The sequence below is a fragment of the Bidens hawaiensis genome, unplaced genomic scaffold, assembly GCF_021521415.1.
Source record: "Bidens hawaiensis isolate Kalapana, Puna unplaced genomic scaffold, B.hawaiensis_p1.1 tig00036243_1, whole genome shotgun sequence".
NCBI lineage: Eukaryota > Viridiplantae > Streptophyta > Magnoliopsida > Asterales > Asteraceae > Bidens > Bidens hawaiensis.
The window spans coordinates 52,702-70,736 of NW_027496308.1; the positions used below are offsets into that span (position 1 = coordinate 52,702).

Genomic DNA, 18,035 nt, shown 5'->3' on the forward strand with positions numbered 1-18,035 from the left:
ATATCATCGGTATATAAGTTTCTTTTATATTGACGCAATCCTATTTACAGAATGTCGAACTTAAACAGTCAAGCAAATAATGATGAAATCTCCAATCAAAGAAACGACAAGAACGTGACAGAACCTGATCATGAGACCCATGAACAATATTTAGTCACAATACGAGAGATAATTCAAGACACGTTAACTCCTCTCACTGATGCGATGAAAGAAGAGATACATAAAGTTAAACATTCAAATAAGGTCGTTAGAAACCATCCTTATCAAAAACCTTCACATCATGATAAAAGCATTCATAATCGCAAGAATGATAGTCGATTCAACAATAAGCTCAGGAAACCTATAGTAACTCAAGGTTGTAGTTTTGAGGATTTCAAAACCTTTGAACCAAAAGAATTTTATGGAAACCAAGGTGTTATACCAACTTTACGATGGCTTGAAGAGATCGAGTCCATCGTCATCATTAGTCAATGTACTGAGATTCAAAAGATTCAGTACACATCTTTAAAATTCAAAGGTGAAGCTCTAGAATGGTGGAACAATCTAATCGTAAGAAAGGGCAGAGAAACTTTGTATCAAATGAAATGGAAAACATTCAAAGAACTCGTATTACAACAATTTTGCCCCATACCAGAAGCCAATCTTATTCAAACTAAGATGGATATCACAAATCTTATAAAGTACAACACTAAGCTCCTTGGAGATTACCAATCAACCTCGCTTCTAGACAACTCAGAATATGGCAAGGTTATTCAATACATATCAGGATTACCCAAAGAGATAGGAGATATAGTAAGAACTCATATGCCACAAACTACCTCCTCGGCTATGGAATTGGCCAGATATTTGATCAATAATATGGAAAGAAAAATGGAGGTTAAAGAGAAGAATAGAAAGAAAGAAAAGGTAACAATCAAACAAATGAAGAAAGTTAACCAAGAGAAACCATTTGAATACAGCAGACCAATTTGTGAAAATTGTGATAAATGACATTATGGAAAATGTCGAAAGCAAAACAAGAACAAAACAATAACCACATGTACTTTCTGTAACATAATCGGTCATTCTGAAGAAGACTATAGAAAGAAAGAAGTGGAATGCTTCAGATGTGGAGAAAAAGGACATTTTAAAAGCCAATATTCAAAAACGCAATAAACAATCAAAAGATCAGCAACGGCAACAATAGAAGGGAGAAAGAACAAGGAGCATATAAGAAATAAATAGTCAACTCTTGTAATCGTTTGTAAACTCGTGTTTAAACGAGAAGTTTTATAATAGAAAAAGGGTATTTAAATCCCTAATGTATATAAAGAAATATATTAGCATACTGCCTTTACACTGGAAAAAGAGATAGTTAAATTACGAAAGTTCTCGAAATACAAGAAACTTTAATCATCATCTATAGAAATATGAAATAAAGGGAATGAGTTGAACCAAGACATAGGAACATTCGAACTTTGAAAGTTCAAAGGTACAATTGATAAACGGGAGGAACCCGTTAAGATCATGAAGTAAAGGTTTACATGATTCAAGAATGGATATTTTGAAAGTTGTCGAGATAAATAAAGCACTCAATGGACTGAGTTCAGGATACATTCAAGTTAACATCAGTAAATGTTTAGAATACACAAGGTAAGGTAAATAATTAAACACAACTAGCCACTGTGTTTGGCAATTTACAATTACTTATGACATTCTAAACTATTGACTGAATACATCATCCAAAGATGTGAGTTAACAACAAATCAAGAATTTAAATCATTCAAACAACTCTAAGAAACAAATCAGATAGAGTCTGATCATAATCGAGAATTAAGAAATCACTCACAATGAATCTTGAGGACGAGATTCATTCCAAGGAGGGGAGGATGTAACATCCCCAAAATTTTGGTCCAAATTTGACAACTTAGTGAAGTTGAAGGATCAAAATTATTCTATAAAATATGTAATGAGAAAATTTAAATAAAGAAAATAAAATATTTTATAAGGAAATAAAATAATCCATAAAGGAAGTCATCTCATGTTAGTAATATGGAATAAGGAAATTCTATCCCACATGGAAAGATGTAAGAAAGTGGAAGCATTCCGCTTGAGTATAAATAAGGAAGTTAAAACTCATCCCAAAAGTTGTAAAGATTTGGAAGCTCTTTATAAAGAGATCAAATCTTATAGTAATATTCTTTTATGCCTAGCATGCACCCAGTGGTCCTAGCGGAGGGTGCGAAGCACCCGACGCGCACGGGCACAGGCGAAGAATGCGGCGCTTTGATGGCGCACTTTGCACTTCGCACCCTCGCATCGCCGAGAGCCGCCTTAGTATTTTTGGACAATAGGAGTTAAACCCAGAAGTAACAAGCTACCAAAAGACAAGGGACTAAAAATGAAAATTTGAGTTCAGGGACCCATCGCGTTACGCGATGAGCCTAGAACACAGGTCATCGCGTATCGTGATGGACCTTGATGAATCAGTAGGACACGTGGCAACTTGTGGTATGGCGGCGGAGGAATTGCGGCGCCGCGATACGCGACGGATCAACAAGACCCATCGCGTACCGCGATGGGACCCAAAATCAAGTATAAAAGGGGAGGCTACGACCATTTCTCCCACACACCTCCCATTCACTCTCTCTCTAGATTTACTCTCTCACTACCTCGGTTTCTGTGCCGACCCGACAATCGTTACCTCGTAATCCGTGCCACATACCGATGATACCTCGAAGTACGTGCACAACACGACGGCCACCATATGTCGCCTCGTTTTGCGTGCCAAGCATCGTAGTGCGTGCAAACTCTGAAGTTCTGACAGTTTAAGCCCTAGAATGCGATAGAGAGTGGAAGTGCTGCTCAATCAATCTTAGTTAGCAAAACTCCGAATAGCCGTGTGAGGTTGGGTTCTGCTTAAGTCATTATTTTATTATTATATGGCTTAGACCACAATCAGGGGTATAGCCCAAACCTTGATCATAAAATATGTTTACATAAGCTTTAAACATACAAGGATTTTAGTAATGTTTCTTTACAATTAAGAAATGCATATTTTCATTCATAAGGATATAGTCGAGATATAATTTCTTAACAATTAAGAAACATAGCATTTCATATACAAGGAATATAGTAAAAATATTGTTTCTTTATGATTAAGAAACATAAGATTTTACATTCAATACTAGCAATCAATGAATGTTTCTTCTTGAAGAAGAAACATATTATAGATGTTTCTTCATGAAGAAGAAACTCAGCATATGAATTGATAAATAAATAAAAAGACTATATGTCTCAATATTTTATACAACAAATGATCAATCAAGGTTTAAAGCTATCAATACCAGACTAATGGTCTGTAGCCGGATCAGATGACGATCCGGATATTTATATAAACTTATTTTATAATAGGTCAATCATCAATCAATCAATCATTCACAATCAAGGTTTCAAACGAGATCACCAATCATTCAGAACAGACAATCACAGGTGAATACGTTAACCTTTTCAATCAATCAAAACATATTTATACTCGATAAGATGAACAGGTGTTTGTCTAACGAGTCAGTCAATGTTTTCATGAGATTATATGTTCTCTAAACATTATAATACAATATAGAAAATAAAGGCAACTCAGACCGAGTACACATGTGTCTGGATCCAAACATAACTGTTCAGTCCATCAATCAATGGCCAGAGAGGCCGCGGGCTAACGGTCATAACTAGTTCACCTTGTAGGGGCTATACTCATATAGCTCGGGGGAACAATTGTGTGTGTGTGGGGGAGTGGTACAAAGCCCAGATGTGGTCGTGCATCTGCTGAGTGTTAGAGAAAACTATAATTGTATTGTAATATCATTCAAATATTTTATAGAGTAATACGTGTTCACCATCATATAGCTGACGTATTTTTCTCACATTTCAGGAAAACATATTAGCACAGGTACCAAGGAATATAGTCATTCATGAAGATAGACGCTCGCAAGGTAAAGATGACTCAGTTTTAAATTATCAAAATATTATAAATAAGATTGAAACATGATTTATAAATCAAACACTCGGGTATTTATTATCCGACAAGCTTTCAAATATATTAATATTTTATTATAACCAAAGTGTTCCGCTAAAACGAACCGCAACTCTGATGTATTTACAAAACAGGTACCAAGTATTGATCATACGCCTAGGCCCTAAGCCGGGGTGTGACAGTACCCCCCTTACTCCATTTTTACTAAATATACCCCCATTGAACTTATTACATAAATTACAATTAGCTCTTAACATTATTTATATACATATTAGTCCATACAATATTACTTTCATTTGATAACCTCCACTACATATATTAAATTAAAAGTATCAAGTATTACTATTAATTTATTTTTTTAATATTAATATTTTTAATATTAATAATATAAATATTTATAATATCTTTTTTTAATTTTAATAGTATATGCATTTATAATATCCTTATTTTACCACTTTATCTTTTACAAAATAAACCAAAAACCCCAAACCCAAAACCCTAAACCCAAAACCCTAAACCCTAAACCCTAAACCCGAAATCGAACCCTAAACCCAAAACCCGAAACCCGAAACCGAACCCTAAACCCTAAAACCGAAACGCTAAACCCGAAACCGAACCCTAAAACCCTAAACCCGAACCCTAAACCCTAAAACCGAAACCCAAAACCCTAAACTCGAAATCATAAAAAGAAAACGCAACTTGTAAAGAAAATAATATTAAATCCTTACTTTTGTGCTAATTTGGTAATTATATGATTTAAGGGTTAATATGAAAGTTGGTTTTTCCAGGAGGAGGGTATGACAAGCAACCAGGGGGGTATATTTAGCCTAACCCTTGAATATTTGTTAGTTGACTATCACTAAAGATCAATTTTGTAATAATATACATGGCATGCATTTTGGCATTTATTTACGAGATCAAAGTAAGAAAGATTGAGAAAAAATATGTATCTTTTGATCGACATAATTTCTTATAGAAATGACCATTAGAGCATCCATAATAATAAACCTTTATAAACCGACACATCAATATCACATCAGATTCCAAACTTTTTACAAAAACCCTAACTTTCTGTAACAATAAACATTTACAAACCTCATTAAAATATTATTAAAACCATGTATATAATATATGTATATATCCATGTGAGAAGGTGGAAAATGGACCCACCACCCCTTGTTTGTTGCAAGTTTGCATAAACAAACTTCATCATTCAAACTTTACTCTCACAACAACAAATTATGTCAACACTTGTTTGCCTTACTTGTCACATCATTCAAACCTTGGGCATTGCACCTTGTTGTGGATGCTCTAAAGGTATAGCACACGTGGAATGATATTTTTAAATCATTTTGTGATATTTCCGGATACTCCAACCCAATCAACTATTCCATGATAAGTATCTTTACACAAATGAAAACATCAATAAATTATACGATAAAATGTGTGCGGAAACTTCAGTATACCAATTTCCGCAGCATAAAGAACGCTTGGGGTTTTAAACACTTGGATTCAACTAAAGCAAAAAATGAACCTTAACAATTCATTCAGAAATATGCACACATACACTTAGTTTTAAAGTCAAAATGAGACAAGTATGGTATTTGATGATGTCCAACCTGATTATTTATAACATTCATACTTGTTAACATTCTCTTTTTAATATTTTTGGCTGTCCTTGACAATAAATTATGTGTTAATTCATTAACTTTTGCTATTTATATTTCTAAGCTTCCTGAAAAATAAAATCATATAGATTTTAAAATAATTATAAACTAGTTTCAAGTTTCAAACACTAGAAAAGTTTAAGCAAATGTTTACCATGCTTGTGCTAAAAAATTGATCACCGAGCACTTGTGTAAGCAAAAATAAAAATAAAAATTAAGTAGGGTGGGCCTAAACAGAATAGCGGCCCAATCCTTTTTATCAACTTACTCGGGCGTCGCGTCGCGTCGCGTCGGTTACTTAAATTAAAATATACGTTTCAAATCTTATACCCTATATTTATTTACAAAACTTTATAAATTCCCATTTTGATATATAGTTCACTAGGTTGTATCACCTGTACTAAAAAAAGATTGTTTTACATTTTTTTGTTTCTTATATTTCTATATTTTTTTGAATTTTAAATTGATTTATCGTAAGAAAGTTAATAATATATTTATGGTTTGATGATTAAAGGGTTACACAAGTAATTGTTTTAATCACCGAATTTCCCATAGCTTTACATTTACACCAAAATAATTATAAATAGTTACATTAGATGCATTCATTTATTTTATGTATATGAATCATTAATTCTTTTCAATATAACAATTCACATTATATATACAATTCATCACCAAATCAATGACAGAATGTATGAGTTATGAAAATTGGTCCGTTGCAATATTAGTGACATCCTTTGGCCATCACAAACTCAGTGACCTGTCAAATTTGTCCCAAGTTCGGCGGTCACAAATTTTCATTGCATTCATCCTTTTCTTTGTACTTTGTAGTGTGTGTATTACCCGCAATGGTATGGTTATGAGCCGCTCTGGTAGTTAAGGGTCTAGATACTATTGGTCAACCATCTATCTGTTGGACGGCCATAACAACATCATATATTTATACCGAAATACATCCCCTCCCTTTTTAGCCTGGTCAAGACAAATTATCTTTTTTAATTACCTTTTGTTACTTTTAATTTGAGGATCGTATTATCAAACGAACTTAACTAAGGACTTGCGACTCTCCCTTACTAGGTTCCGTGGTGTGAAAAAGACATATGATCCAACGAAGTAGAATATTATATATTGTGTGTGTATCAAGGATACTTAAATATCCAGCACGATCACAACTTGTTCATTAAACACTCAATTTTAAAAAGTAAGGGTGGACCTCAAGCTTTCATGCTACCAGCTTTTTCGACTAGTGATTATCAACCTGCTTTAAATTTTTATGAAAGTCAAATATTAACATGTGATGTGTTGTTGTCTCTTAATTTAAGGTGCATTTTATCAACCACTTATTATTTATTGACTACATCATATAACGTGGCCACTATAATTTTCATTCAATTGAAAAGAATATATTATATGAATCTCATAGGAAAGTTGCATGACATAAACACAAATATATTGTGTTACAATTTAGTTGACATCAGATAATATCATGAACAACTCAACCTTTTTCATACAATACAAATAAAATAAGAATCTATAGATATAAGGCTACTAGATCATAGAATCCAAGGCCATGATGGTGCTTAGATTCATCGGATTCATGTACTCCTCCGAACCAGTGTAAATTGTTTCAACGATGATCTTGTTTGCCCGTTCGGTTGGATGGAATGGATCCCAAAATGCATATACTTCCCTGTTGGGACAAAGATTTGATGTCGGGTTACAAATGCCAACTCCATTAAACGGTCCTTGTCCGCAACATGCAACTTTTGATGTTATAAAACCTATATTAACAAACCAACAAATTTAAATTCTAACATATGTAGCATGCTAACTTCTTTTAATGGATTGTAACTTGTAAGACTTATGCATATTTGTTAATTACTCACCAAAGGCTTGAGGATTACTGATAAAGTCCTTTTGCATTTTCATAGCATTGACCGCAACAAAGTAGTTGGATCCAAGCTCTTGGTTGAGGCCTTGAATCATTTGCACAAGTTGGGGGTTGTACAAAAACGCAGCCTGTTGAGGCCCGGGTGCACACTGACCATTCCCACCCGCGAGGGCTAACTGGGATGGAACACAACCTAATGGACCAGATCCTGTCACCAGGATTCGTCTAGCTCCCAGATTATATAATTGCTGCTCAATAAATATTATCATTAGCAAATTTTGCATACTTAAGAATATACCATTTATAAAGAGCGATATAGGAAATGTTTGGACGTGTGTTTCGAAAGTGATCATATACTAAAATGGTTTTGAATTTAACAAACTGTCTACTTAAGGAATCGACGACATTTTGTTTTACAATAAATGGCAGGGTAGTTCCAAAAACTCGCGACTCTAGACTTGTTTGAAAAACATACGAGCGTAGCCAGCTTGGCTCGGTATGTAAATGAGTCAAGCTCGAGCAAAGATAAGCTCGTTTGTCATTAGCTGGTTTGCTGACTCTTTTGTTTGGTTTGTTTAAATTAAAGTCCAAACTTTTATATATAAAAGTTCTAACCCAAATTTTAATATATAAAAATTATAAATTTTTGTATTTAACATGTATGCTAAATTATATTTTTATTATATACAAATTATTTAACATGTATATAAAAATTATTGGTATATATACCAATATTTGCATAAAAAATACAAGTTTTAACTTTTTTTTTAAACTTATATAAATAAGCGAGTTGGCTTAGCTTAACATTCCAACTCATACAGATAAGGAGCTGAGCCGAGCTGACTCCTTTAACTTCGAGCCTGAGTCCACTTGACTCGGCTCGGCTCGTTTATCCTACAAAATAGGGATTTTTTTTGTAAGACGCGCTAGTATACGCCTCTTAAACTGGCTATAATATGAAGATTTACCTCAAGGATCTTGCGGTACTCTGAAATAAGATATTTGGTAAACTCAGGAATGGTGTATTGTAGCCTCCTTGCGGTAATGGGTGCCAAGAAATAGTTGTTAACATAGTCATTGCCTCCTAGTGTGATTAGAACCACAGCCTGGTTCACGAGTCGTTCGGTCTGGTCGGGTCCAATCAATGCACTTACTCTAGACTGATACTCTTCAAAATTTTGTAGTTGTTGACCTATCCTTATAATATTTGCCTACCCAAAACAGTTCATATATTAAAACATGTCATTTTTGGTAACATTTATTAAAATGTTGAGTTATTTAAGGCAAACTTACAAATTGAATCCCCGTGTCTGGAAGTATACCGATTCCTGCGGATGCGAAGTTTGCTCCAACCAATAGTTTGTCACCATTTAACTCGGGGCTCAAGTACGGCAAAGTGGGTTCGGCCCCAAGCTTTTGACCTCTGTACACAAAAAAATGAACTTCTTTACACAACATATTTAGTGTGACCAACTATGTTTCTAACATTAATCTAACGGGACCAGTAGACCGATAAGACAACGTTGTTCACTTTTTGGTCTGGTTTTTAAAACAATGATCATGAGTAGGTCATTAGTTCCTCGTTACTATATCAGGCAAAATAAATAAAATAATTTTTTAGAAAGTTTTGTTTTTGAAACCGTTTTGAATTTCTGACTTGATTTAAAGTGTAGTCGCACTTGAGAAGTGCGAAATCTTGCATTCTCCTAAATGTTCCCGACAAGAAAGTTATTATGTAAAGTCGCATTTGCCAACATCGGCTTATGAAGAGTATGGACTTGTCAACAACCGCTTTAGGTGAGTTTCACTTGTCAACAACTTCAACTTCATCGAATAATGTTTTTTTAGCCAACCGCGATTTGACTGAATTGGCACTAACTAGTGTCAAAAGTCTTTAGAGTGAATTCATTTTTAACAAACGCGACTTCACCTCTAAAGTCGTCAGCAGTAGCCGCAATTGGCAAATGCGACTTCACCTAAATTCTATTTTGGTGGTACACAAAGTCCTATTTTCATGTGTGACCACATTGTAAACCATGTATGAAAAAACACACACACACACCAGAAGTATAAAACGGTTTACAAGAAAAAAAAAAGAAAAAGAAAAAAAACACTAGCTTTTCACAATAATTGCACAAATAAAGCATAATGTAACAAGATACAACTCATGTATAACACTCATCATCATCATCATCGTACTCAGTATATCCCACCAATAGCAAAGCTATGGTAGGGTCTGAGGAGGGTAAGATGTAGACAACCTTACCTCTACCCCATAGGGATAGAGAGGCTGCTTCCGGTGAGACCCCCGGCTCGATAGTAGTTTTGCATCAAGCCTTGGACATAAAGCACATAACACTCAATCATCGGGATACCGGATGATTGGTGCATGTACCCTCGTCTTTCGGCTATCAACGCCACCACATGATGCCTGATTAAACTTCCGCCACTTTTAACGTTATTTTCACGAGATTAGTAAAATAACGTCAAAATTAGTGCAATTTCACTTTTGCCCACCCGAGGGTTTACACATATATACATAATATGCGCGCACCTCAAGCAGGGCGTAAACTCATGTATAACACTAGTTTCTCAAAATAATTGAACAACATAATTAAAAATAGTTATATCACTAAACTTGCATTATATATATGCTATAAGCATAATGCAACAAGATACAACTGCATTAATATATAGATAGCTTACTGATAAGGTCGGGGATGTTCAATCCATTGGAGAAGCGGCCAGTGGGACGATGGGTGGGGTAATCAATGCCATACGGTGGAGAGTCAGCTCGGGCTGTGGTGGCAAGGTAATTGTTGTTGCCATTGTCAACCAACGAGTCACCAAACACGAAAAAAGCACGTGCTCCGTGAGCTTTTGGCATGACTACAAATAGTAGAACTGCCACTAGCGGCAAAAGGGTGGTGACGGCGGCGGCAAAGGAAACATGCTTAGCCATATTTGGTTGGTTAAGACAAGGGGAGATTGTGGTTCAAGGTAGTGTTTTATACTTGTTTACTGAGTGCATTTTTCTTTAGTTGGTTGAAGTCTAATAAATGTGATGAAAATAAATTTTTTATAGCTATTTTGTGCGGTCAATTGAATATGCTGAAAATTGAATAACGCCTTAAACATACAACAATGATTAAAAGGTGTTCAAGTTTGAGACATGATTTGCTTATGTGATTACTACTATGCATATAAAAGGATTTTTAATTGTACGGACGAATACACTTTCGTCCAAATTATACATATCATAATATCGTATCCAGAATACTTCGTACGCTTTACATAGATTGACCACTTATACACAGGAACCAAAGTTCGAAAGTTAAGCATATCTTAAAAATAGATTTTAAAGTTATATAGCTTCACTACATATATTTTAAAAACGTAACTATTTCAAAGCGATTATGTGTGAGTGAAACTTGAAATTAACTTCATGTTCATATGGTTTTTACCTGTTTATGTGTCGATTTGTATTAAATGTATTGTCCAATCTAATTGCTTCAAGATAATAATTCATAATATAGTTGTCAAACTAAAATAAGATGTAATATCTATCCATATCTTCCACATAATTTTTTTTTTGAAAATTGACTTTCATTAAAAACAAACACAACCAACGACTATCACCAAGACGGAGAAAGACGCTGAAATCCAAAAACCAAAAACAACAATCACGTTACATCAAATAAACACCATCTTTTCCAATCCACTACCCCTATCTTAGATCTATTTTTGTACCAAAGAAAACCCAAAGATTTTATATCCGCAACCATTTCTACCACCTTAGTGTTTTTGCCCGAAAAAATCTTTTCATTCCTAGCCCGCCAAATCCTCCAACAAGTAATGATGACAATTCCATGAATAATCAATCTCTTGTTCCCCGTCGCACCACAAACCTTATGCACTTCCACCAAATCATTGACATGAAAAACAAAAGATTTAGGGATGTTGCACCATGAACCAATCGCATTCCAAACGGCCATAGAAATGAAACACCCGGTTAACAAGTGCTCGAGCGATTCCTCATTACTCTCACATAAAGCGCAACTATGATCATCACAATGCAAATGACGTCTAGCTAAAGCCTGCTTGGTTGGAAGACTATCCAGAACGGCCCTCCACATAAAAATATTACATTTTTTCGGGACCCAATCGCTCCATTGGAAACCGAAACTCCCAGCATCCACAACGGACCGCACCATCCATCTTTTAATCGCCGAAACCTCGAACTCTTTGCAGCTACCAACCGCCCAAGACCATGAATCTTCACGGTCAACCATCACCACCCCTTGAAGGAGATCTTCCAACTCTTGCTTCTCGATCACCTCCTATTGGGAGCAAGGAGCTCTAAGCCAATCCCACACAATGCGACGAGAAGATCCAGTGACCACCAACCGATCTGCTAACAAGACATTTTTATGTTTTTCTACCGCATATAAGGACGGATACTTGTCCATAATCGGCGCCGAACCCAACCACAAATCCATCCAAAACCGAACTTGGCGACCATTCCCAACTGTGGCCCGGATCACTCTATTAAAACCCACACCATCAACCTTAAATTTGTTCCAAAACATAACACAATTCTTCCAAACCCCGAGAACCCCATTATTAACCGGAGCAAGCCCCTAACAGCGCGAGGACCCGTGAATAGACAACGCTACTCTTCTCCACAACGCGTGATGATCATTTAGAAATCTCCCAAGCCATTTAGTAATCAGCGCTTGATTATTAACCTCTAAACGAGCGATACCTAAACCCCCTTCTTTTATAGGTTTGGTGACTACCTCCCAAGCCACCCATGACATCTTCCTCACATCATCCGAACCACCCCATAAGAACCTTCTCATCAAAGCTTCTAAATCATTGGTAACCTTCTTGGGTGCCTTAAAAAGCGAAAAATAATAAGTGGGAAGACTATCCAGCACCGATTTAATAAGGGTTAACCGACCGGCAATAGATAACGAATTAACTTTCCATTTAGATTGCCTCTTCTTGAACTTGGACACAACCGGTTCCCAATTAACCACCCTATTCATGTTAGCGCCAACCATAATCCCTAGATAAGAAAACGGGATTCTACCCGGCTTACAACCCATGAAACCAGCTTGGATATCGATCTCACCATCTTCTACACCTACTCCAAATAACACTGATTTATGGAGATTAATCTTTAGCCCCGAACACAAGTAAAATATGCGAAGAATACGTTTCAAGTTATCAAAATTAAAAGAAGACCACTCTCCCATAATCATAGCATCATCCGCATAAAAAAGATGGGATAAAGTAGGACCTTCATTAGGAAGAGTAATACCATGAAACGCACCTATATCACAGGCTTGTTTCAACATACCTGAAAAAGCCTCCATCAGAATAATAAAAAGAAAAGGCGATAGCGGGTCACCTTGACGAATGCCTTTATGACACCCAAATTCGAATGTAGGAGATCCATTAACAAGAACAGATAATCTGGTCGCCAACAAAATACCACTAATTGAGCAAAGTTCTGAGCCGTTAAAAAGAAATATTGCAAGATCTATATTTGAAGAGATGGCAACAACCCAAGTTACTCAATAGAGCGACCTTAAACCTGAACAGTAACTTTACCCAAATTAATTGTTCAAATGATCTAGAAAAATCTGGTTTTCAAATATAAGGTTTTGTGTATTAATTTTGTTTTGTTTTCTAACCAATTGGCCCTACATTCTTTCAATAGGTCTTTATCAATAGAGAGAACCTATTTTAAGGGTTTATTAGGAGCCCTTAAATACTTAAATTCTTGTATTATTTATTTTATTTTATTCCCTAATAGGGGATCTTTTATTATAGAGAAACTGTTGCCCCCCAATTATCAAGTTATAAATGCAGGTGAATGTGACAATTTTAATGTATATAATTATTTGTAATTTAACATTAGCTATATTTTGCTTCCTAACATCCAAATCCGTACATTCAAAAACTAACGTTGTGTTCCCGTGTCTAATTTGAAAGAGAAATTGAAAGAATTAGAAGCAAATCAGAAAAAAAATCATGTTTTACAAACTTTTATAAGGAAATAAATAGAAAGAAAAAGAGAGAAAGGGAAGAGAAATTAATGAATGTTTTCAGCTTTTCAAACTGAAAAGATTTGGAGAAAAAATTATGAACACACAAAAAGAGTTAATTTCCTTTTCTGATTATTTAAACTCACGAAATATGATAGCTAATTATATTTCATGAGTATGGATCAAATATAAATAAAATTAACGTGTTAAACGTGAGAATCAAGTAGAGTAATTATATATATAAGTAATGTAATTATGTAATTATATTATAGAGTAATTACATAATAAAATAATTATGAAATTACATCATAGAGTAATTATGTAATTATTCTATTTGATTCTCACATTTAACACTTTAATTTCATTTGTACGTTAACCTTCCTCATATTTCATTGTTTTATTTTCTCTACCTTGTTTTCTTTCTCTTTCACTTATTAAACTCGGGAACACAATAGTTAAAATGCAATGGGTTAATGAGTTTAAAATAAAAAAAGCGATTTTAGTTGCCAAAAAGGAAACAAAGTATTTAATCTAAATTCAATTGTTCCAAAAAACATCATATTATCTTACAATAATATTAGCTATAAACATATATATAACAAATTAATAATTTAGAATAATTCCATAAATAATAACTAAACAAGTGTTTATTCGGCGCGTTACGTCGGGTAGATCAGGTATGTTCATGTATCCGTCGCATTGCAGCGGTGCAATAATATGGGTTCAGTCGGTACCATAATTCAACCCAATAAACAAATTTGTCGAAATAAAAAGATTAACATGTAAAATATTAACATATTTAAAACAACAATTATTCAATTGGTAAAACCTGAGCATTAAAACTCGAATGTTGGTAAAACCCTAGTGGGTTTGAGCTTTACGCAGGCGAGTCAACGAGATTTCGATCGGTAACTCATTATGGTATAAACAACGTTGGTAAAAACCCAAGTGTTAAAAACCAAAACATAAATTCGTCAAATTCACATATAAAAAAACTAACATATAAACAAATAAAATATCAAAATGACATTTATTCGGTAGGTAAAACTCAGGGCGTTGGTAAAACCAAGCGCAGTGGGTTTCGGGTGTTGGAGCGATGAGTTAAGGCAAATTCGACAGTTTCGGTTATGTCTTTTACGGTACGATATAAACCCGAGAGTTGGTAAAACCAGAGTGTCGTTGGTTCCTGGCGTTGCGGTAGTGAGTCAACGTGAATTTGGTTGGTCTCGTTATATTATGGTACCGGAATTAAAACAAAAGGTCGGTAAACCCTAGTGTTGTCGGTTCTTGGCGTTGCGACGGTGAGTCGACGCGAATTCGGCCGGCTCGGTTACGTTCATTACGATAATGGAAGTCAAACAAAAAGGTCGATAAAACCCGGGCGTTGCGGCGGTGAGTCAATAAACCCGAGCGTTGTGGAAGTGAATCATTGCGAATTCAATTGGTTTCAATTACATTTGTTACGGTACATAAACTAAAAAAAACAAAAATAACAAAAAAAACCATAATGTTGATGTGGCTCAATATTGGACCGCCACTTGGCCCAATAAAATTTCTTGCGACACCAAACTTCTATTTTGTAGATATTAAAATTTCTTGCGGGGGGTTGTGAAACCATAGCTGAAGCTCAGATATTGGTGATCGAGAGTCAATCGAATCTTCTTGTTATACATTGACCCGCGAAATAAAAAAGTGGATAATATAATACACGATGATTCAATGAAAGATTGATTTGTCCGGTCTAATGTTAACATTATTTTCAATAACTAAATGTATAACATACAAATTACAAAATACAACCTTAGATGCGTTGAAAAGTTTCAAATTAATATATATATAGTAATTAAATTAGATAATAGATAATGTTATCATGCCAACCAGACCTGAGTTGTGTTTAATTGTATAGAGTAATTGTCCCAAAAAGGACCTAACCGTCTTTATAATGCAAGAGTATGAGGGAACCCAATCTCATTGGTGGGGTCTCGGATCGCATAAACTTTGGGCCCAACTCAAAACTTTTTAGATTGTAATCAAGAAATCTAAATCTCTCTACGTACTCTAGGCTCTAGCTACATGCTAAGATTAACTGCGATTTATCGACTGAACCATGTAAATCTTGTATGCTTTTTTCCATCTTGAGAGTTTTATATTTGTGAAGATATTGCTTATATGCGTTTAAGCAATCGAGCATCCATATCTAGTGAGATTTTAGCACCATTTCATAACAATTGGTATCGGAATAGTTTGTTTCACTTGCCACGGTTCAGTTTTGGAAAGATAGAAAATGATTCAGTTATCCGTTGCAATGAGTGTATGATTGAATTCTGGATGTTTAAACATTGTTTGTAATTTGAAAAAAAAAAACTTATTAAGATGCTTCATAAGTTACTACTAAACCTATTCTTTTAATTTGAAAAAATCTCTATTGATACAAATAAGTGATAACCAATCAAATAATAGAGTAGAATTCTTAATAATAATAGAAGAAAGTACAATCATAGTTAATACATTTTTCAGGAAAATAGTAAGATTTTTATTATTTTTGAATGGCAGCAAAAAATATGTTAATATTACAATTTTTTTTTAGTTTGAGTCAACTTTAAATACACATGATACGGTTGTTCAACGCCTCAAACTTTAATGTGACCTTCTTTTTCGGCTATTGAATAACTCATTTGATTAAATTTGGTTCAACAACCACTTTTTCCTTTTATTACCAACTTTGACATGTATCAACTAGCATGATATAACTCATGATGAACTAGTGGTATGTTGTTTGCTCTTTCACAAGTAAGGTGGTGGATTCAAATATTTAAAAGTGTAAGGTTAGAGGGAAAATTTTGTAAAAAAAACTAGAAGAATATACACGTGCGTTGTAGTTGCCGGTGTTTTTATATAAAAATGCATATGTTGTTCAGTTGGTGTTGTCGTGCCGCTTCAAACCTAGAAAAAATAGAATTTTACAAGGGATTTCATAACCTAACCAGACAAAAAGAAACTTTAATAGAGAGTATCAAGGGTCCCCTTACATAAATAAGTCCAAATTTATCGTGGTAGATGGAAAATGATTTCTGATTAACTTTCTTTCAGTAATCCGTTGCTAATCCCAAAGAAATTATTTTGATCAAGATTCTCGTTAGGAGTCTAATGGCGGAAATGGTTTTTACAATGGATAGTCCATAGGTAACTCGTCACTAATTTTAAAGATAAGATTTTGAGTGATATTATGTCTGACCTTCTCTTGGTAGTCGTTATATCATGTTTAAAGACTATTATGGTTTGGTGAGACTCATGACATACAAACAATATTATTTGATTATGAAAGAGTTTCACAAATAAATGAGATGTTATGGCCCATTTAAGGGCTATCTGGATTTGGTGAGACCCATACCTGCGAATTCGGGTCGAATGCGTGAGAATTCTCAAATCACAAATCCAACAATCTGATGATTTGAGAGGGGATGTGGAGCAACAAGGGAGACACATAGGATTTTTTTGGCATGCATTTAGATTAGGGTTGTTCACGAGCCGAGCGAAGGCTTACTCGTTGTTTGGCTCATTTACAACCGAGCTGAACGGTTGAAGTTCGAACTTTGAATCGAACGAAATCGAAACGGGCCAAAATAGATCGAGCATTTTTTATCGAACATCGAGCGATTTTCGAGCATTATTTATTTCTTTTCACTCTAAAAATACAATAAGAAACAAGTTTGAATGTTGTAAATAAGATATTTTGTAAACAAATTAGTAGTTTTTCTAAACATGTAATAGGTTTTAAATTTTTAGGAGAAATAAGTTTGAGTGAGATATAATGAACATGTAAACAAACTTATAATATTATGAAAACTTGAATCGAATTAATGAAAATATAAAATTGACGATATAGGAAAATTTTGAAAGGGTTTAAAAAATTGTATACATATATTTATGTGTGTTGTCTATATATTTGTTCATATATAATTATATATAAAATAAATTAAAATATTCAAGCCGAATTGAACTGAGCAGACCTTTGCTCGTTGTTTGGCTCGTTTACAAACGGAACTGAGCAGAGTGACTCATTTACAATTGAGCGAAGAAACGAACAAGTTCGAGCGAAGGGCGGTTTATACAACCCTAATTTAGACGGATAGATTGTTGTAAGTTAGAGGAAGTAACGTTGGTTTCTTGAAGAAATACCAAACAAATCTTTCTGAGGCCCGTAAATAAATAAAAAAGAACTGTCTATTAGGCTTCCATCATGCCATATTCAGTAGTTTTAATGGGCCTGTAATAGAATATAGAAAGAAAAAATTTCCGTTTGCAATAACATCTCAAGTTCTCAACAGTGAAGGTTTGATTTTTGAAGTTTTAACAAGTGAATGGTTTTCTTGACTTTTTTCACAAATAGAAATTTGCGTACTTAATACTTA

The 18,035-nt window shown here is 34.5% G+C and overlaps 1 protein-coding gene across 1 annotated transcript; it reads right to left on the reverse strand.

Annotated features, from left to right (window-relative positions):
* Positions 1 to 7,134: 7,134 nt before the first annotated feature.
* On the reverse strand, positions 7,135 to 10,546 carry LOC143588210 (GDSL esterase/lipase At4g28780-like). The gene is made up of 5 exons (XM_077069278.1): positions 10,274 to 10,546; positions 8,861 to 8,988; positions 8,536 to 8,778; positions 7,563 to 7,815; positions 7,135 to 7,457 (listed from the first exon to the last, which is right to left on the reverse strand). Exons 1-5 carry the CDS (start codon positions 10,527 to 10,529, stop codon positions 7,225 to 7,227), a joined length of 1,113 nt encoding a protein of 370 aa, XP_076925393.1. The 5' UTR covers positions 10,530 to 10,546; the 3' UTR covers positions 7,135 to 7,224.
* Positions 10,547 to 18,035: the final 7,489 nt, after the last annotated feature.